Source organism: Solanum tuberosum, unplaced genomic scaffold (genome assembly GCF_000226075.1).
Source record: "Solanum tuberosum cultivar DM 1-3 516 R44 unplaced genomic scaffold, SolTub_3.0 scf00048, whole genome shotgun sequence".
NCBI classification, from domain to species: domain Eukaryota; kingdom Viridiplantae; phylum Streptophyta; class Magnoliopsida; order Solanales; family Solanaceae; genus Solanum; species Solanum tuberosum.
In genome coordinates this window covers 900,609-923,681 of record NW_006238976.1, presented here as the reverse complement: position 1 = coordinate 923,681, position 23,073 = coordinate 900,609, and the positions used below count along the sequence as shown (strand labels likewise).

Genomic DNA, 23,073 nt, shown 5'->3' with positions numbered 1-23,073 from the left:
GTGATGATATCCATACTTGTATAGTGATATGGTTTTATCATTATTCTGTTTCTTGTTGTTTCTCTGTTATGTTAACCCTCTATACATAGCATATCCTACCTTATTGGACTGGTTAAGTCACGGTACTTAGAAAATAACAGGCTAGCAAATATTTATGTAAACATACTTGGTATAAATCTTGTTCATCATGTTTGTTGAGTTTAGAACAGGTACGTGGTACTTGAATAATTTATTCCACTATTTGGTTAACTACATAAAGATTTTGACTGTTTGCATGTGTCTTGTCGGCAATTTTGCATGTTTAACTCCCCATTAACATGAGAAGTTTTGTACACTGGAATTTCTAATCTGTAATTTGAGTAAATCCATGGAATCTGAAACCTTGAAGTTCAAAAAACACTCTTCAGAGTAGGATATGAGGAAATATTACTCTTTAACTGTTGTGTCCCATTTATTCTTGATATAGCTTTTGGCCGTTTATTTACTGTCAGGCATCCTTTGATCCATCAAATCCAGTTACATCTGTTGATCTTCATAAGATTTTTGAGAATTGTTCCCAGAAGCACATGCATTTGAAGGCAGCCGGTGCACTAAAGCTCTCGCTATGCCCGGGCTTCGGGGAAGGGCCGAACCACAAGGGTTAGAAGCACAAACCTATGACTCAAGTTATCGTGGATATTCAAGAATGTAGCATAATTTGCAGCTACACATCTGGCGTAAGTTAGTTTTGTTGTTTATTGCTAAAGCATGTTGTATTTTAATTGATACATGTATAAGGTGGAATTGTTGCTATTGCTCAACTACTATCTAACTTTAGCTTATCATATTGTGTTAGATATTGTGAGACAATGTGATCATGATACTGTTGAAGCTCAAAGGACTCCTTTGAGTTATCAATAGTATTTGTCCCATTCCTCTTATTTCCTCTTTACAATTAGAAGGTCCGTGTTCAAGCTTCGAGAAAGGGGGTTTCTTGTCGTAAAATGTATCAATAACAGGTATTTTCAAGGTAGTGATAATGAAGGGGGCAGAAATAGAGCGATATGCAAATTAATTTGAGATTAAGAAGTATTTTGTTGTTTTATGAAATGAATGATGATAAGCATGTGCTTCACAAACAAGTCATACCTACAAGTAATCTTCATCCAATGAATATAAATTGGGAAAGAAAAGGTAGAAGAAAGAGAAACTAATGAATTTTTATTAGTAGAAATATATCAAGATACTATTACAACCAATACATTAATATTTGCAATTGATTCAACTTCTTGCTGCCTCACTTTTCGTATGAAAAATATGTGAATGAAAATAAATATTAGAGGGCTCTCTATAGCTAAAACATTTTTTATTCTCAATCATAACTCACCAAAATGGTCATTTTTCGAGTTGATGTTCTGTCATCAGAAAATCATAAACTAAGGGATCATTTGGATGCTGGTTAGGAAGTTGAAGTAGGCATGTTTTAAAACTAGCATAATTAGTACTATGTTTGGTAGCATTTATTTGCTATGTATAAAATTTAACACACCAAGTACGGTGTTTAGTTACCTAAAAGTAATTGATTGAAATAAATTAAGAGCAGAAAAAGGAGAATAAATATCCGGGAAGCGGGAAATATCGGAACCAAAAAGGTAGGTTATGTACTAATTAATGAGAAATAGAAACTTAACCTAATTTAGTCACTCATTGGAACAACTCAAACTAAAATCTAAAAAAATTGAACTTTTTATTTATGATAATTAGAACAAGTATATACTATGCATATTTAAATACCATTTTAAAGTCTTTTTTTGTATACAAATTTATAATTTTCCCATATAGCGACATAATAATGCATTCAATCTTCTTTCCATATCATCACCTTTTTATTTCAAGCTACAATTCATTTTAATTTTTCAACAAAGGTCTTCTTGTAACCGTTAAAAAACTACTATACGTATCACAATGTTACAATTAACATTTAGAAAAGTAATTTCCTTATATAGTCGTGACATTAGGAATAGTAAACAATTTTCAAATTTTAAGTTTTTCATTAAATGACACTAGAATTTTGTCTTATATTTTAGAACTTTGGATTAGACTATTTGAATTTTCGTGTCTACCAGTAATTGTTGTAGTTGTATTGAATGTTGTGTGAAAGTTGTAAATAAGTTGTGCATTGTATAATTAGTTCTATAAAAAATGTTTTTAAGATGTATGCTTTTGTATGTTTGAAGAATAACATTTTAATACAAATTTTATACATACTTTATATATTTTGTGTAAGATTTATACAGTTATAAACATATTGCTTACAACATGTATAGTCTTTTTCCAGAAACCAACATGAACTTCATACAAGATTTATATAATTATAGACATACTTCTCACAGAATCTGCATGAACTTGTGAGCGAGATTTGAAGCCTGATTTCGTTGATGTCTTGAAAGAGAAATCCTCTTATGTTTGGTAAAACGGAAAAATACTGTTACTTTTGGTAATATGTGGTCTACTTTCAAAATCCAAAACCAGATCAGGTTGGGGAAAGAAAATGTATCCTAACTAGAAATCGTAAAGGCTATAAAACCTCGTGCATCCATCCTTGTTATTGGTAGGTCATCTCAATTGTTCGACAAGCTGATAGTGGCTGTTTAAGCTATTAATTTTTTTTTGGGTAAATCTTCTTTGCTGCCTTTGTATATATTTTCAGATTCATGTTATACAACAGTTTTCTGATACCTCTTTGACTATTATAGCTCCCAGTGCTCTTTTGATATTGGTTTTTGAAGAATTACTTAATTGGTGGTAGTGAAGCTGTAGCTTTTTAGAACCTTATGGTTTATTATTTCCTGAGGAATTTGTCAAGCAGCAATATAAACTGTCACTGTTGGAGAGTGAAGTTAACTTTTTTGCCATTATTTGAGGAATTGGACACCATATTAGTAAAAGTTGCCATCTTTATTTAGAATCCTCTCGTATGAATTCCGGTTTTCTCCATTGATTATATTTACTCCTATGATTTGGCATTGCACTTCAATGAGCTAGAATCAACCTTGTAAGTTTGGTGAATAATTGGTGGGAAAAAAAGGAGCATTGTAGTATGGGTGTTAGAATTGACTTCTTCTCTGAAGCTATATCTTGATGTTTTGAAACAACATTAAGATTGATATATATGTACTCATTGTGATTAGTTTCCGGATTGTAACAAATGACATGTGTTCTTAGTGATCATCTCTTTTGGTTGTTATACTAAGTTTGTGTGATACTGTGAAAGTTTTATGGTTGTTAATTTGTTCTAATCTTATATATCGAATTCCCTATTGATGTTTCAGATTGTAAATGGCTGGTTGGTCGGAGCTTCCACAGGATTTGCTGAGATTGATAGGTCATTGTCTTGTTACATATACCAAGTCCAGTTCACATGTGTTTGAACTTCATGGAGGTCAGTATTACCAACTATTTCTAGTATTAAGGGAGTTCAGCCATGGTTGCTGCTGCCTCATGATGATAGTAAAAATGAAAAATATGAAAAGTTTCTTATTAGCATACATGAAAGAAGAGTAGTTTACTATCTTGAGATCCCGGAGGTCCTTGGTAAGAAGGAGTTTCACGGTTCGTCCCTTGGATGGTTAGTTTCTAATTTTCTATTGAAAAAGACTCCTAAATCTGTCTAACCTAATCACTAGGGTTGAAATCACCCTTCCACCGAGGTATAAGTACCCCGATGTGAGAAAGTATTGTGCTAAGAAGCTTGAAACTGAATATTTGCTTGAAGTCCATGATGGACAGACTTTATTCCTTCCAGTGATCTGGCAACACGCCTTTTATTCAAAGTTGTCCTATCTTCTTGTCCTGCCTCTAGCAAAGTTAACTCTTTGTTTGTCGCCATCTATGGTGGTAATTATAACTTGGCCTTCTTTAAACTTGGAGATAAAAAGTGGATATCCATTTCCAAAACAGGATACCATGATGCCATCTTTTATCACTGCCAGAAAAAATGCCTTTAATGACAATTATTTAGTGGCAATCAATTAAATGCCAGTAATTTATTTCATTTGTGCAACAATTAGCAGCAATTAGACATTTGCAGGGAATAAAGACCTTTTCACTGGCCATTGACGAGAATAGCCACAAAAAGTTTGTCCTAAATAGAGTAATACAAATAATTGAAAGAGAGATTTTTCTAATTTTATCTCCCCTCCACCTTTTTGTATATTCCCTCCCTCTCCTCATTTTCCTCCTTGTAAACCTAGAACAGACGGAAACCCAAAATCCTTGTTGCTTGTTCTCCGATTTTTCAGTATATCTGCAATTTTTTCATCAGGAATTTTTGATTTGTGATGGATTTTAGATATTCTGGATGGGAACGATGCATATGAGGAAGGTGAACTTGTTTGATGTGTGGATGAGTCGTTGGCGTCAGCAAAGAAAGCCAATGGAAGCTTAAATGGTGTAAACAACATGACGCCTTCGATCAACAAGTGAACGAAATGCCTTACAGAGATTCTATGAAATTTTGGGGAAGAGGAAGACTCTTCCCATATGGCATCAAAAAGAGTAGTTCTCCATCACCGGTTGTCGTCACCAGGTAATTCAAATCACCTCTCCCTTACTCAATCTATCTCTTTCTCCTCCCTCTGTTTTGATTTTTCTTTATTGTTGATGGCTCTTTTCTTTCTTGGCTATCAACCTTTCCTCACGTGAGTTTCTATTGTCGCTGGCTTACATACTCGAGTCATAGGTCTGGTTTTGTTTTTCTCCGTTTTTGTTGATTTTCTATTTCTAATTATTTTTTGTGCATCTAGTGGTCTGCTTTAGATTATGTTCAATTTCTTTAGTGACATTTATAATACAAGTACCAAACTGCATATAGTTGTATGTTGTGTGGTTGAGATGGAATAACTGACTCCTATCCCATAACAAATCCGCAGGTCTCCTAAAACCGAGGAACTGGTAGTCTCCCTCAATGACCATGAGGACATAGTCAGATGTATGAGAAGAGGATTAGCTGATAGATGTTCATGGTTCTGAAGTCTTGTTGGGTCTATAATGTTTGGTGTTATTCTGATGTGGCAACTGGATTTGAACACCGGATAATGGATGCAATAGACTGATTTCACCTCTTCTCCAACTGTGATAAGCCATCCCATTGATTCCATACATCTTTTTCCACGGGCTCCCGGGATACTCTTCTTCAATATCATGCCATTATATAAACTGAAGAATTTTCTACATGTTTTATCATCCTCTTCCTCAGCTAGCATTAGCCATGGAACCCTTGGCAAATTACTATTAAAATTATCCTTGGTGGCCACTGAGTGCCACAATCTGCGAACAGTGCGGAAATTAAGGTAATTCTCAATCAGCTTTATTCGTCTAACAATTACAACCAACAATTCACGGTTAAGCTCCGGCCAATCAGCCATTGTTCTCATTTTCAAGCCCTAGCTACCGAAAAGATTTAATAATATTGGGGCAAATGGTAGGAAAATACCTAATTTATGTGAATCGAGCTCCCGGCAAACACTGATAAGATGGAGAAGCACACTGCTGCTTCTTCATCAACCTACTTTTTCAGCAGCAACAGGCGAAGTTCCAGTGAACACTGATAAGCAGCACACTGTGAGAGTCATGTTTGGTAGAATATCAAGCAATTTTCAGAAGTTTTTCTTTTGCTTTTATTAGACTAGATTGTTGAGAAAATGATCTTTAATGTATGAAGGGATTCTGGCCAAAATTATCCCTTTTGGTGTTTCCTTAACTTTTTCTTTTTTTTATTTGTAATATAATCGTGAGTACTAGTTGTCCTTTTTCACTTACCAAATATGTCAATTTTCTTCCTTTTTCAAATTATAAACTATGTTGGTTTGTTTGCCTTTTAGTCAACAATTGAGATTCTTAATTTGACTCCTTTTTTTTTTCAGTTCATAAGCAAATCTACAGTAACAAATGGTATTAAAATTTTGTAGAAATGAAATGGTAAAACTGAGAGTAAATATATCATTAGCTTTGGTAGTCTCCGTTTCTGGTGTTTTAGTCTCCTTTCAATGGCAACAAGTTATTTATTTATGGCCAGCATTCTGGCAAAGTTCGTCTCCTTTTCAGTTTAGTTCTACTCGGCCAAATTACATCTTAACCATGGTGTAAAGCGATCACGATTAATATAGACACTGTAAATTAAGTTTAATCAACCACGTAAGCTGTATAAAACATTAAAAATGAGAGTGAAATCTTTCGACCATAATCAAATGATGAAAAGAAAGTCAATTTTTTTTTATACCTTTAATGCAAACTCCTTGCGGAATGGTCAGTTAAATTTAACAAATCTTTTCGTTAGACGTATAAATCTGATTGAAGACTACCTTAATTTCCGCACTGTCTGCAAATCGTGTCACTCTATGGCTAATGCTAGCTGAGGAAGAGGATGATAAAAACATATAGAAGATTCTTCAGTCTCTATTATGGGATGATTTTGAAGAAGAGGATTCCAGAAGCCAGAGGAAAACAATGTATGGAGTCTATGGGATGGCTTATCACCGAGGGTGAAATCAATCTGTTACATCCCTTCTCTGGTGTTCAAATCCAGCTGCCACATCAAAGTACCACCGAACATTATAGACCCAGCAAGGCTTCAGAATCATGGATCTTAATCCGTAAAGCTGTTCTGTCAGCTAATCCTTCTCATATACCGATGTTGTTCTCATGGAATTTCCAATTTGCACATTCAAACTTGCTATGATTCATCGCCACAAGACAAGTAGGATTTCCAACTCGTCTTGTGATTCCTCCATGCACAGACACTACTGTGTACCTGGAAGGAGGTTTCCAGGTCTAGCCTGATTACTAAACATTTGATTATGATCAATTCAAAGAACCTACAGAATGAATACACCTTCGGGAAGAAGACTGGGCACCACCAGATAACTCCTGCAGAGTAATCAAACCCATGGCTTTGAGAGAGGAGTAATGACTCCATGCTTATGTCAACCAGCCTCTTGAGAGTTAGATGCTGTTTACAGTGCAACAAAAAAAACAGACAATACAAACCAGAAGACTTGAAAGCATGCACAAATCTAATAGCTGCTGTATTCTACACGCAACACCATCGTTTTAATCCCTCTTAAACAAAGCCAGCAACCAAATGGGCTAAGTCTGCACCTTCTGCATTTTGAAGGGAGTACATGTTCTTTGCCAATCTGACTTTGTTAAGTTCAATATATAACTTGAATATCCGGTCGAGTCTGTGAGCTAATCTTGAACTTCACAATTGGTAAAAGGGGCAGACACTGCCTTCAGAAAAAGTAAGTTATGCTCGCATAAGGGGGAACTTGTCATATGCAGCTTCAGCCTAGTAAAAAGACTGCAATTTGGACTTTCACAACCCCCAGGTTACAAATGTCAAATGTGTGAGGTCCCAACTTCAGACAGGCAATACATTAACTCGATACCACAATATCTGAAAAGATACATCGACAAAATATGAATTTACTTGCTTGTATGTGTTGGGGTTAAAATTCCTGAGAATCTTCAGGTGATTGAATCTTTTAAGAGAAATGACCTAACAAGAAGATTACATAATTTATCACCTTTAGAAAGATATGGAATATGTTTTAGAATAATATTAGCATGTACTCTTATCTGTTTTTAAATAAACATGAACTTTGCACTCCAAACTACTATATTTTAGATATTTCTGTAGTTCAATTGAGGTAAATTAATAATTTACCGAGAGACCAATTATGCAACAGATATTTAGTATTTGAGACTTCAGGTAATTGAATCTACTAAAGGAGCTTATTTTTTTGACACTTTAAAGGAGCTTATTATTAAGAGGTGGTTTTTCTTTTTTCTTTTTCTTTCAATCAGGGTAATCTGATATTTTTGGCCATGAAAGCAACTCATGGATGATGACAAATCATATGATAGGCGAAAATCAATCCATGAAACCAAGAGAATCTTAGTAGTTTAGTTGGTTGGCTACCTGAATTCCCACTTTGTTGGTGAGGATTCGATTCCCATATTGTAATCCCCTCCCCATTACACACACATCAGATCACTGTGGTCAGATATAAACTTAGCTGCTGGCATCACAATATCTGAAAATACCAGATTATTTAAAGTAACACCACCTTGAGAATTTTACCAGAACGAGAGTATCTGCAGAGACCTGCTCTAAGGTCCAAACGATGGGATGGTACAGGGGACATAATACTGTCATCTACCAGTACAAGAGAGAGGGAGTTTGATTGATAAGGGCATTCTGTGAATGGAGGAATTGGCACAATAGCAATTTTCTGAAAAGGATCAGGTAGGAGAAAAAACATATAAGAAAATGAAAAGTATCTACTGAAATTTAATAAACAACATACCATGTGAAATTCCATGAGTAGGATCTTGGGAGGGTCGAATGTACCCAGACCTTACCCCTACCTTGTGGAGGTAGAGACGAAATGAAAGTGAATGGAGATGCGGGGGATCGAACCCCGTGCCTCTCGCATGCAAAGCGAGCGCTCTACCATTTGAGCTACATCCCCTATTATCTATTGAATTTAATAGACTTCAACAAATCAGCAGCCACGAAAACACAAACAATACTTTCAAATTCAAGAGAAACGAAACTTGCTGCCAAAGGAGCAATAACGAGTAGTCTCCCACATATACATATTTTTGTCCTCCAAATTGTACTCCAACATAATTATTACCAAATCCACCAAAGAACGACACGTATGCTATAGAAGGGAATAAAATGGCAAAATTTCTGTTTAGAATTATAAAGCAGTGGAATTTCCTGAGTAAATAGCAAAGTGTTACAACCCTCGCTAAACATTCCATCTCAACCACATAAACATAAAACTATATACACATAGTTTGGTACTTGTAATATAAGAATCATTAAAGAAAGTGAACATAATCTAAAGCAGATGACTAGATGCACAAAGTATTTATTAAAAACAGAAAATCAATGAAAAAAACGAAACTTTAAAAAGAAAAGGGAGAAAAAGAAAACAAACCTAGGGCTCGGTTATGTAGGCAGAGGACAATTGAAACTAACGAGAGGCAAGGTTGAGAGCTAAGACAGAAAGAGAGCCATCAACAATAAAGAAAAATCAAAACGAAGGGAGAAAAGATGAAGATAGAGTTAGGGAGAGATGTTTCGGATTACCTGGTGAAAACAGCCGGTGACGGAGACATCGTCGCCAATGATTGGATATTAGTCAGCTTGAGAACTCCTCTTTTTGATGAGAGTCTTCCTCTTCTCCAAATGTTTGGATCCCTCAATTCCGGAGGAACTACCAAAATTGGGAACTACAAGACGTTTACTGCAGAGACTAGGTGTGTTGTTCAGATCAATGATCAATCACCTGACAGACTCATTTAGGGGGATAAAGCAGTTGGTGAATATTCTGTGAAGGCCGCATACCATTCACTATGTACTCAAAATGAAATGCTAGTTAATTGGCCATGGAAGCTAATCTAGAAAACCAAGTTACCCCCCAAGGTGATTTGTTTTAGCTGGCTAGCCTAGCCCTTCATGAAGCCTCCCTCACCGAAGACGGCCTCATCAGGAGAAAAATCCACATTGTCAACAGATGCTTCGTGTGTCAACAGGCCCTAGAGGCCAACAGACACCATCTTCTTCATTGTACAGCAGCCACAGGCATATGGAATATGTTCATCTCAGTTTTGATAAAAAATGGGTTATGCCAAGTAGCATTAAAGATGCACTGGTTAGCTGGAGCTCGTGGAAGGTCGGAAAACCCATCAGGGAAGTATGGAAGATGATCCCAGCTTGCATTTTTTGGTGTGTATGGACAGAAAAAAACAATGGATGCTTTGAAGGCATCTCTTCCCCAAGCTACATTCTTAAGTCTAGAGTTATTAAAACCCTCTGCAGCCTGTTGAAAAAAGCTGGTAAATTGGAGAAGTCAATACCTATCCTTGGGTGGAAGATTGACACTAATTAATAGTGTGCTTGATGCTATGCCAACCTACATGATGTCTTTATTCCCTATGCCAGGGAGTGTTTAAAAGAAGTTAGAATCCATCAGGAGAAACTTTTTATGGCAAGGAAATGGAGAGGGGGGAAAGAAATATCACATGGTGAAATGGGAAGTGGTGATAAACAACAAAAAAGAAGGGGGAATGGGCACAAAGAATCTCAAAGTCCAAAACCAGAGTCTCCTTTTGAAGTGGTTGTGGAGGTTTGCTTCTGTAGAACAAGGTCTGTGGAAAGATGTTATAATCTCCAGATATGCAATGGAGCACGTCGAGTCCAAAAATTAACTTACAAATAAGAATTTTGATGAAAGCCTCGATCTGCCAGGCAAAAAAACAAAAGCTAAAAAGAAAGCAACTTAACAAAACAAAAATATAAATTGATAGAAGATACGAGTAATTGACTAATACAATGATCAATCACGATAGACAAATTAGCAGATTTTTACAAGTCTTTGGAGCAGGCAAGTAACCTTGACACAAAGGAGGGCAGCTTACAATGGTTGAGGGCCAACAATGGGAAGTTCACAATAAAATCAGCTTATAGACATTTTGACAGGTCAGCTGAAATGTTGTTACCATGGCCTTGGAAGATGATATGGAAAATAAATGTACCTCACAAGGTGGCTTGTTTCACCTGGTTGGTAGCTAGGGAAGCAGTACTAACTCAGGACAATTTAATGAAAAGGGGAAGACAGCTATGCTCCAGGTGTTTTTTTTGTGAAATAGAAACAGAGACAACAAACCATCTCTTCCTCCATTGCAGAGTGACAGAGAAATTGTGGCAGGTCTTTTTGAATTTAAGGGGAATCAGCTGGTCCATGCCAAGACACACCTCAGATTTTCTAGCATGCTGGAATAGAGAAGGGAATACATCAGGTCACAAGGAGAGATGAAAGATTGTCCCTGCTTGCATCTGGTGGACAATTTGGAAGGAAAGGAACCAGAGATGCTTCGAAAACAAGAGCATCCCTTTCCAGAGTTTGAAGTTGAACCGTCTTATAACCCTTTATTTTTGGTGTAATCATGTCCTCCCCAAAGAGGTGGAGGCTATTACTCACTTTTTAGATAGTTTAATAGGGGTATAAATGATAGATCTTTTGGTTTTGCTTACTGTATACTCCTGATGTAATTACTACTGAAATACACCATTGGTGTATTGTTGTCTATAAAATGTTAACTTTCTCAAAAAAAAGAAAAAAAAAACCTCTGCAGCTGGAACAATTTTCCCCCTGTCAATTCGCCTTTAACATTCTTGACTTTCTTACACTTTCTTGATGCCTTCTATGAAATCCATTATCTAATCATAAAAAAAAAAAAACTTCAATATATCAGTGGCCATGAAAGAACAGAAACAGTATTTCATAATCCAAGCAATAACCACCAGTCACCCACTTATTACATATTCTTGTCCCCCAATTTGAAGGCTTTTGGGTCTACTCCAACATAATTATTACCAAATCCACAAAAGAATGACAGTACACATATTGTAAAAGTGAACAAAAAGGCATAATTTTCACTAGAATTATAAAAGCACTGTCATCTACTGAGTAAATAGCAAAGTATTACAACCCTCGCTCCACTAAAATATTCGAAGTCACTGAGGCAATGCTAAATATTCCATCTCAACCGCATAACATATAACTATATGCTCATTGTTTAGTACTTGTATTATAAGAATCATTAAAGAAATTGAACATAATCTAAAGCAGACCACTGGCGGAAAATATTACAAAAAATAGAAAATCAACAAAAAATTAAAATAGACAAAATAGGAGAAAAACAAAACAAAACCTAGGACTCGAGTATGTAAGCCGGCACAATCGAAACTGACGAGAGCAAGGTTAAGAAGAGATAGAGATAGATAGAGTGAGGGAGGGAGAGATGATTGGGGTTACTTGTTGACAATAGCCGGTGATGGAGACGGCATGGTAGGTGATTGGATATTCATCAGCTTGAGAACTCCTCTTTTTTATGCCATACAGGAAGAGTCTTCTTCTTCTACAAAATCTCATTGAATCTCTGAAGTAAGGCTTTTTGTACCACTTGTCGATCGAAGGCATCATGTTTCCACCATTTAAGCTTCCATTGGCTTTCTCCACCGCCACCAACGAGTCATCCACCAGATGAAACAAGCTCACCTTCCTCTTAAACATCATAACCCCTCCAGAATATCTAAAATCCACCACAAATCCAAAATCCCTGATGAAACAATTGCAGATACACTGAAAAATCGGATAACAGGAGACTAGGATTTTAGGTTTTTATCTGTTCTAGGTTTACAAGGAGGGAAATGTTGAGAGGGAGTAACATACAAAAGGTGGAGGGAAGATAAAACTAGGAAAAATTCCCTTTCAATTACTTGTATTACTCTATTTAGAACCAACTACTTGTGGCTATTCTCTTGAATGGCCAGTGAAAGGTCCTTATTTCCTGCTAATATCTAATTGCTGCTAATTGTTGAGCCCTAGCTAATGTCTAATTGCTGCTAATTGTTTAGCAAAAGGAATAAATAGCCAATAAATGATTGCTTTCCACTAAATAATTGTCATTAAAGGCATTTCTTTTGGTAGTGATAAAAGATGGCATCGAGGTACCCTGTTTTGGAAATGGATATCCACTTTTTAGCGCAAGTTTGCAGTAGGCCAAGTTATAATTACCACCATAAATGGCAACAAACAAAGAACAGTTGGTAATACTGACCTCCATTAAGTAAAAACACGCGTGAACCAGACTTGAACAGTACATGTGACAAAATAATGAGCTATTAACCTCAACAAATCCTGTAGAAGATCCGACCAACCAGCCATTTACAATCTGATACATCAATAGGGAATGAGATATATAATTTTAGAGCAAAACAATTGCCATACAACTTTCAGATTAAGTATCACACAAACTTAGTATAACTACCAAAAGAGACTATTACTAAGCAAAATAATCATCATGTACACATGCAAATCTATCTTATTGTTGTTCCAAAATATCAAGATATAGCTTCAGAGAAGATGTTAATTCTAAGAAAATATTGCTACCTGTACTACAATGTTCCTTTTTTCCCACCAATTATTCACCAAATTATAGGAGCAAATATAATCAATGGAAGAAAAAGGAATGCATATAAGAGGATTCAAAATAAAGATGGCAACTTTTACTAATATGGTGTCCGATTACTCAAATAATCACAAAAATAAATAAATTTAACTCTATATTGAAAAAGACTTTAAAATGGTACTCCCTCTATCCCAAATTACTTGTCCACTTTTCCTTTTATAGTTGTCCCTAATTACTTGTCCATTTTGACAAATCAAGAAAGGACAAAATAATTTTACCTATTATACCCTCAATTAATTATTTTGAAAAAGGTACAATTTCTTGAAAATCTTAAATTTTAATTCATCCACTTAATAATTAATAGGGGTAAAATGGTTAACTCACTATGTCAATAATTGTTTTCTTAATAGGTGTGTCAATTCAAAAGTGGACAACTAATTAGGGACAGAGGGAGTATTTAATTCTATATTATATATACTTTTCCTAATTATCATATATAAAAGGTTTCATTTTTTAGTTTGTCGTTCAAATGAGTGATTAAATTAGGTTAAGTCTCTATTTCTCATTAATTAGTACATCTACTATCTTGTTGGTTATGATTTTTCTTGTTTCCCGTTAATTTATTTTCCTTTTCCTGTTTATGATAGTTCTATATTCCGTTTTAAACTTAATTTTTTGAATCAATTATTTTACATATCCATTAAAAGAAATGTTTGATTGAATTAATCCTTAAAGAATAAATTTATAGCTCTACATCTAAAAAAGTTAAGAGAGTAAATTTAGGCACGATTTAGTTATCCATATATATAGTTATTTGATCTTCTACCCTGCATAAATAATAACATAAATTTCTTTCTTTTCTTTTGATAGGTATCATAAAATTCGTTTGAACTTCATATATCAACTATGTGGGATTGTTTATGCGGAATTGCAAACATGTAACTAACACTATACTTGGTGTAGAATTTTATACATTAACAAACAAAATGATACCAAATATAATACTAATTATGTTGGTTTTAATACATGAATAATTTATCTTGCTAACTAGCAACCAAATGACCCCTTAGTTTGTGATTTTCTGATGGCACACAACATCAACACAGAAAATGACCATTTTAGTGAGTTATGATTTGACAGTAAAAATATGTTAGCTACAGAGAGTCCTTTCATCTTAATTCATCAATCACATATTTTACATGCACCAAGAAGTTGAAACAATTGCAAATATTAATGTATTGGTTGTAGGAGTATGTTGTATATTTCCACTACGAAAAATTTCTTAGTTTCTTTTACTTTTTCCTTCCCCCAATATATACATTGCATGAGGATTATTGGTAGGTAGAGCCGGCCCAACCAAACTTGTTATTGGGGAGGGTTGGGATGGGATTTTTCAAGCCCATTTAAAACTAGGGCTTATAAACCCAACTCATATAAGCCCTTGGTCCTTGAGGCTTGACTGGGGCCGAGGCAGGGTCGGTCCATGGGCCAAACTATTTATTTAAGGGTAACTTACGACAATCTCACTAGTATATGAGCTAATTACTTAAATGCATGTTACATTGTAATATTACGAATCTTACCAGATTTTAGTACGTCCAAATACATGGACTCAAAATTAGGTTAATTTGTTCTAAATACACTCTATTCAAGTGGATTCAGGTATATCTAGTAAACATAGACAAATCCAGTAGCGCCTTCACCTCCCTTCCATCTCACTCGCCGCACTCTTAGCTCACTCGCGTATCTAGAATGCATCACACCAGATACATGTATCTTGCGTATCTAGAATCCTAGATACATGCTAATTACACTAGCTTTTTTGCTAGTAACAACATTATTATTTGTCATATTTGATTTGAAAATCTTCTCATGTTCTTGATGTTATAGAATTTTAAATTTAAAAAGAAAAAAAAGCTTAAAAAAGGGCTAGCCCGCCCCAACCATCGACACTTCTAGGGTTGGGTTGGATTGAGCATTTTCAGGCGCTTCCAAATGAAGGGTCGCCCCATCCTAGCCCACCAAATTCCCTTGGCCCGCGAGGATTGGGTCGATCCTTTTTGACAACTCTAGTGGTAGGTATGACTTGTTTGTGAAACACATGCTTATCATTATTCATTTAGTAAGACAACAAAAGTTACGTCTCAGTCTCAAACTAATATACATATAGCTCTATTTATGCCCCCTTCACTATAACTACCTTGAACAATGCACGTTAGTGATACAAGTTGCTACAAGAAACCCTCTTTCACAAAGCTAAAAGAAGGATCTTGTAATTGTAAAGTGGAACTGAAATTTGATCCAACAGATACTTTTCATAACTAAAAGGAGTTCTTTAAGTATTAACAGTAAAATGATTGCATTGCCTCACAATATCTAACACATTATGATAAGATAAAGTTAGATGGTAATTGAGCAACAGTAACAATTCCCCCTTGTACATAAGAGAGGTTAAAATAGGACATGTTTTAGCGATAAGCAACAAAACTAACTTACACTAGATGTGCAGCTGAAATTACGTTACATTCTCGAACATCCAAAAAAACTTGAGTGATAGTCTTGCGCTTCTCGGCAAGATTCTCAAAATCTTATGAATATCAACAGATGTAACTAGATTTGATGGATCAACACATGCCTGTCAAGAAAGTGTGACGGTAAATAAAAAGCCAAAGCTATATCCAGAATAAATGGGACATAGCAGTTAAAAAAGTAATATCTTCCACATACCCTATTCTGAAGAGTGTATTTTTAAGGTTTCTGATTCATGGAATTACTCAAATTACAGATAAAAAATTCAGGTGTACAAACTTCTCATGTTCATCGGGAGTTAAACATGCAAAAATGTTGACAAGACACATGCAAACAGCCAAAATCTTTAGCATAGTTAACCAAATAGTGGAGGGAACAATTCATGTACTTGTTCTAAACTTAACAAATATGATAAACAAGATTTATAGTTAGTACGTTTACATAAATATTTGCTAGCCTGTTATTTTCTAATTACTGTAACTTTACCAGTTCGATAAGGTAGGATATGTTAACATAACAGAGAAATTACAAGAAGAAAAATAATGATATAACCATATCACTATACAAGTATTGATATCGTCACTTCAAACATAAGTTATCTGCATTAATAGAGTGGTTTTTTTAACAGCACAACATTTACCGTGGGCACTAAGCAGAAAAAGGACCAAACAATTCGTCTCAGGTCACAAAACATTAAGGGTCCAAAATAACTGTAAACAATCTACTTCTTGCATTTAATTGTTTCTCCATAGTATATTCGTCGTCTACTCTTCCTAATCTTAACATCATCGTAGAAATGTTGATCCTCCTAAGAGGCTTCCAAGTAATCCAATGAGACATCAGAAAGTTCCGTTATTTTTAAAAGGAAAATTTATTTACAAATCTATTAAACATGTTGTTCAATTTATTAATGAGTGGAAGATTGTGACAAGACGGAAAGGCGAAGGTAGTGACAAGATTGAAATCCCAAGAATAGTTCTCCTAGATTTTTGTGCCGTTAAGGTACTCTGTAGGAGCAGACGAGGATCACACTTTGAACCATTGGGCAACAAAGGACATCACATCTGTGGTGATAGGGATGTATGGATCAGGAATTAAAGCGGGGCACGTGGGCTCTTCAAAAGTTTTAACTAGAACAATCGATACTTACTAGAACAAAACAGGAGACTGGAAGTTTGCAATTCTCATTCCCTCTACTTCACAGATATGGTCGGGAGAGTAATTTCTAAAAAGATCACCAAACTCCAACCACCACAGGCGAGGAGGCTATGTCGATTATCCCCCACACTGATATGTCAAATAGGTTGGTTCATACACAATGGATATATCAAGAGGAAAAAAAGAAGGAAGTAAGGGAGTAACATGTCGGGGATGTTACCCCTCTCGAGACACTTGACCATGTTGAGACAGTGGATAGTGGATTCAGTACCTGGTATTCCGATTACAGTATGGGTTCAACAAAAATATTACTGCATTAGATTCAGTGAGGAATTTGGGATCCACTTTCAAAGTTGTGAGAAAATAGCATGGAACTATTAGTTTAGAATTGATGTGAAGAGGCAGAACAAAATTCAAGAATCCAAAGCAATGGTACCTATGACTACAAAAGTCAACGGTGCAAAAGAATTAAAGAGCCTAGAACCAGGTAGAAAATTCATCAGTATTGGCGCTAGAAGAGGGGAAGGGATGTATCTATCATGATTGATGAAGGTCAGTATTGTGTCATGGAATGTGAGGGTACTCAATGATGTGAAAGTGCAATGCTCTCATTTATTTTTTCAAGTCCTCTTGGCCAAAAAAAGTGAGATTCGAAAATGTACTTTAAGCTCCAGCTGAATTGGTCAAGAAAGGAAGTCATGGAAGTGGTGCTTACAAGGTGAAAGTTGATGTAACATCGATCACTAGGAATAAGGGTACGGCACTTTCAAGGGATGACTTCAAGAAGAGGATACATCAAAATGAAGAATCTCAAATATTTCCTTGTTGATTCTATTGTTTCAGAAAAGAAAGGCTAACGATTATACAAGTACATGCAGAATAACAGTCTGTTCAAGCATTTCAAACATACATTTATTATGTGTGAAAATTATTTTAACTCTTACGAAACAACTTCAAAACAAATTTTATTGAAGCATAACAGAATTACAGCCCTCAAGTTTCTTAGTGGAACTTCATGATCTAATAATATTGAGGTGCAGTGACTGCACCTCAATATTATTAGATCATGAACTGTTTCCACTAAGAAACTTGAGAACAAAGACGATTCTGATTTAGTGAAGTAGTAGTGCATTCCTAAAGAACATGTCTTGAAGCAAGGTAGTATCACACATAATGGGAGTACCTATGTTCAATTATACGTAAAAATCAAAGATGCATCAGCTAAGTCTCAAGGTAAATGACATGTTGTAAATACTCCTTAAAAAAATCCAATCGACTTCAGGGGTAAACAAAGAATATATAGAATACAAAAAGAGTAAATATAGAAAAGTGACTCACTCAACACGGATTTGGTGTGACCCAAATTGGAGGACAAACACGACTGAGGGAAACACCATCATAATGTGGCTGGATACTTTCATCTGCTAAGTTGAACACCCCCATGTCCAAGCCGCATCCTTCTCGAAGATGGAGGTATAAACACAAACAATTATCTGTAAAATAAATATGATTGGGCTTGATTCCTGGAAATTGAGAAGCTTGAACTGAAATAGAAGAATTATGACCCAGGAAAAAAGCTCTGTCCCCTAAATCCTTCGTTGGCGTAGCTTCGCAAGCATCTAAATCAATCTTGTAAACTAGAAATTTTTTTGTCCTGTAAGTGTTGGAGACAGTCTCCTCTTCATCATCTTCACCTAGGATGGGAGACGGTGGAATCCCCTCATCTGAGACATACTTGTACGATAAACCAACAAATTGTTGCACAACTACAAATAACGATCCTAGTGATTCTAGGATGTAATAAATACCATCAATACGTTGATTTAGCTGCGCTATGGGATGATTTTCACCGATTTCAGAGCCAGAGACATCACAAACATAGATACAACCCTTATAATCGACTGAATAAAATTTGCCATTGAAATATACTACATCAAGAATTTGTCCATTGTAGGCCGATAGTCTGGTCCATGACAAATCACCTGGTCTCCATAGATTGAGGAAACTGAAGTCTCCCTGAATGACCATTAGAATGTAGTCAGATGTATGAGAAGGATTAGCTGACAAAACTGCTTTATGGATAGGGATAGCTGGTGGGAAAGTGACGGGTCCAAAATATTCATTATTTGTCGGATGTGGCTTTGGGTATAGAATTTGATCTGGCAGCTGGATTTCAACACCAGAAAATGGATGCAACAGAGTGAATTCATTCTGGCCTATTGGGGCTGTTACAAGCCATCCCATGGACTCAACACACCTTTTTCCCCTAGCTCCAGGGATACTCTTTTTCAGAATCATCCCATTTTCTAGACTGAAGAATTTCCTACATGTGTCATCATCCTCTTCCTCGGCTAGCATTAGCCATGGAACCCTAGGCAAATCGCTATTAAAATTATCCTTTGTGGCCACAGAGTGCCAGGATTTGCAGACAGTACCAAAACTAAGATAATCTTCAATCAAATTAACACGCTTAACAACTAGAACCAGAAGATCACGGTCAAGCTCGGACCAATCACACATTTTTCTCAGTTTTAAGCCTTAACTAACGGAACGATACGGATAAATGGTCGGAAAATACCTAAATTTAGTGAATCGAGCTTCCGGGGAACACGGAGGACAGTGATGATTCAGCCGGAGATGTGTGAACACAGAGAAGCAGCACACTGTGAGAGTTGTGTTTGGTAAAACTTAATCTCTAATTTGGACTTCACTATAAATAGACAAAATTGCTGAGAAAATGATCAAAATAGTCCCTAACGTATGAGTGTGTGATTATTTTAGTCCAATATTTATATTATGTAGTCAATATAGTATTTAATGTATTAAAAATGGTTATTTTAGTCTTTCATATATAACTTGGAATCGAAATAATCCTGAACCTTTGTTTTGGCCATAGAATCATATATCATATATAAAAGAGAACCTTAGGCATGCCTACGTGCGTCACCACAAACAAGAATTCACTTTTAATTTATTTATTTTCAAAACTAGCTTTCCTCTTTCATGAAAAGTTGCGACATTTATGAAAAGTTGCGACATTTATGAAAGTTGTGACTTTATGAAAAGTTGTGACTTTTATGAAAAATTGTAACTTTTATGAAAAGTTGCAACTTTAATAAAGAGTTGTGGCTTTTATGAAAAGTTGTGACCTTTCCGAAGGGTTGCAACTTTTCCAAATAGTTGTAACATTTCCGATAAGGCACAATAAACATTTGTTCACACTACCCTTTGTTGTCTATAAATAGTGAGATTTTCTCTCATTTTAAAACTAACGAAAATTCTAAACCTACTCTTCTTCTTCACAATTAAATATTTGTGTACTTTGCTCATGTTGAGTGGCTCACTGACACCATTGCTTATGTTACAGATCCTTGTATGTATTTTTACAGTCATTAATTTATGCTTATGTTATTAAGGATAAATGATAAGATATAATAATTTTCATTTTCCTTTACATTATTAATGTTTGTTACTACGTAATCTTGTATGTAAGACAATATAGTGTTTTAGTTTTAATGACTGATAGGTTTTAAGTATTATTTTATAAATTCCGTGATATTAAATTCTTGCGCGAAGCGCGTGTAGTTAAAAGTTAAAACTTGAAAATTTAAAGTTACATTTGGAAGTGTATTTTACTAAGAAAAAAAACAATGAGGGAAAGTATCAAAAATCAAAACTTTAGCCTAGCTAATTTTTGAGAACTTGAAAATACATTTGATTTTTAAAATCTACTTATATTTTTTGGTCAAGATTTAATATCCAAAATATGCTTAAATTCTTGGTCAAACAAATATTAAAAATAAATCTTTAAAATCTTATTTAAAATTTATGATCAATTACTTGTTTAATTTATAGAAATATTAATAAATTTCTCAACACAACTACATTATTCGAGAAAAAATTATTGGGTACAATTCGTAGCTGGGCATCTAATTCCGCCCCTGGCCAAGGATGCACACGATCTCACAAACTAGAAAAAATCCTAGCTTGTAGAAACTACAAGTATGGTAAAGAGATGAACTTTGTTTATGTTTAGAAGGCACATCAGGGCTTCCAAATGCGCACTCAAAGGCAATCACTCTGGCTAGAGGAATTCCCAGATTGATATACAGTAACAGAAAACATGAAAATTCCTGTCTTAGTTTCACTTCCTTGAACTGGCTACTACCGCGCAATGTGCCATCATTTCTTGGGCAAACAACAATGTTACTGCTCAAACATTAAAGTCTCAATTTTTTTTTTAAATAAAAAACTTACAAACATCCTCCCTAAAAAGGTGAGACCAGTTTTAGCAAACAAGAAAGGAAACCAAACGAAGCACGAACTGTTGTGTAACATTTCTATGGGAAGTGGCTACCAACTTCATGTTACATTTTATTTGATTATCAACAAACTGAAGAAACAAGTCTGAGGAAACAACAATAAATAATTAAATATCATACCTGAGGATTCAGAACATGCATGTGGCAGATAATATCACCCTAAACAATAATTAAGTAGTCAGTTTCAACAAATAATATAAATCAGAAATGTGTGTGTATATATATATATATATTGCTACAAGGACGGGTTATACATAGAATAGTCAAGCTGAAAATGGATGTTTAAATTGGTAATGTAGTGTTCATTAATGATCAAGATGAAGAAAAAGAATATCTCTATCATTCAATGATTGAGTCCAGTATCCATAGGGAAATAAATCCATATGACATGAAGCATAACAAATCGATACAAAGTGGTGTTCCGAAGAACACAACACAAAATCTATATGAGAACATTGAAAAAGATAGAGGGAAAAACTGAAGTTCTCAAGTTCTAAAAACAAAATTTTTGAATTCGAGCCAAATTCTAGTACTTATATGGGAATTTTTAAAATTTAAAAATTATCACAAGATTTTATATTTTATAAAAACATCCAGTTTCGGACTAAATTTCATCCCTAATTTCTTGTTCAAAATTTATACGGTATATACATATTATATACAATTTTTGTGTACTTACTCTCAAAGTTTCCAATTACAAATTATAATAGTAGTTTTTTTTTTGTATATTTTCCTTTTGTTTTCTTCCTATTTTTTCAAATTCATATTAATTATGTTCGTTATCAAATTAATTCAAATATTTCTTTTAAAATCTATAGCCAAAAAACGCATGGTAAACTCCTTCGAAAAATAAATTGCCAAAAATATTTGGAAAATTATGGTCAAACGCAGCCTAATGATTTGGTGGCTTTCACTCAAACGTTTTGTATTAAAAAATTTAATTAATATGTATAAATATTTTTTAATCAAAATCAATAAACAAAAAGATTTACTCCCTCCGTTTTGATTTATTTGTTAATTTTTTACTTGACGGACTTATTAAAAAGAAATTAATATTTATTTCCATACATTGAGGATGAGGACGGTCAATTACGTAGTACATATAAATGACTGAGTTGATTAATTCTACCTGCTATGACTAACATATACATTGTATTAATAATTTATGACTACACTTTTAAAAAATTACAATTTATAACTTCCTATTTCGGATTTTAGCTTCCGTCATCTTCTTATTGAGCATAATGATGTGAATTGGGCTTGTTGTATTTAGTATACAACATCAAGCAGTTCTATCATCTCTTTTAATGACATTTCGGTGTCTTCCTTCATGCTTCCCTCAAATCAATACCCCATCGTTCGTCCTTTTATTCAATATCTGTCATGCTAAGAATAAGAGGTTTAAGAAAAATACGAACTTTGCTTCGGTCAGATATCGAACTCTTTTATCTTTGACAAGATGCTTTCTCATTGATCTTTACTCATTCTGAAATTGATCTCTTGTCCTCTTCTGACCCATCCCAATCAACATGGCCATAATTAGTATAGATCATACCTTCGCCAAGATAATCTTTGAGGTACCCCAAGATCCTATATACTACATATAACGAGCATACATATATTGACTTACCAACCCCACAACATAGGTAATGTTAGGTCTAGACTATATGTTACCCTCTCTCCCCATCTCGCTCATCTCTTGGAATTTTTTTTACTGTTTTTATTTTTTGAAAGAAGAGTTTTTTCGACAAATCTATATATTTTGCCTTGATTTTATACCTCACATTTCCCCAGATCTTTGTTATATTTTTATATTTTGATTGTACTTTTATAATACATGATTTTTTGACAATCACTATATTTTTATATTGATTATACAATATTTCTTTTATTTGTATCATTATATATACTCTCATTTTAATAAATTTCATTATATCAAATAAAATTATCATACAAATGATCGTGATTATATCTATCAAGATTGTAGATTGTATGCATTGATACAATCATTAAAGAGAATGAATACAAGTGATAC

The 23,073-nt window shown here is 34.7% G+C and overlaps 1 protein-coding gene and 1 non-coding gene across 2 annotated transcripts; both read right to left on the bottom strand.

The window, feature by feature from the left end:
* Nucleotides 1-8,440: 8,440 nt before the first annotated feature.
* TRNAA-UGC (transfer RNA alanine (anticodon UGC)) lies at nucleotides 8,441-8,513 on the bottom strand. Its single transcript has one exon. It is a non-coding gene; the product is annotated as a tRNA-Ala (tRNA).
* Nucleotides 8,514-15,373: 6,860 nt separating this feature from the next.
* LOC102585787 (probable F-box protein At1g65740) lies at nucleotides 15,374-19,394 on the bottom strand. The gene is made up of 2 exons (XM_006343792.2): nucleotides 18,055-19,394; nucleotides 15,374-15,664 (listed from the first exon to the last, which is right to left on the bottom strand). Exon 1 carries the CDS (start codon nucleotides 19,234-19,236, stop codon nucleotides 18,055-18,057), a length of 1,182 nt encoding a protein of 393 aa, XP_006343854.1. The 5' UTR covers nucleotides 19,237-19,394; the 3' UTR covers nucleotides 15,374-15,664.
* Nucleotides 19,395-23,073: the final 3,679 nt, after the last annotated feature.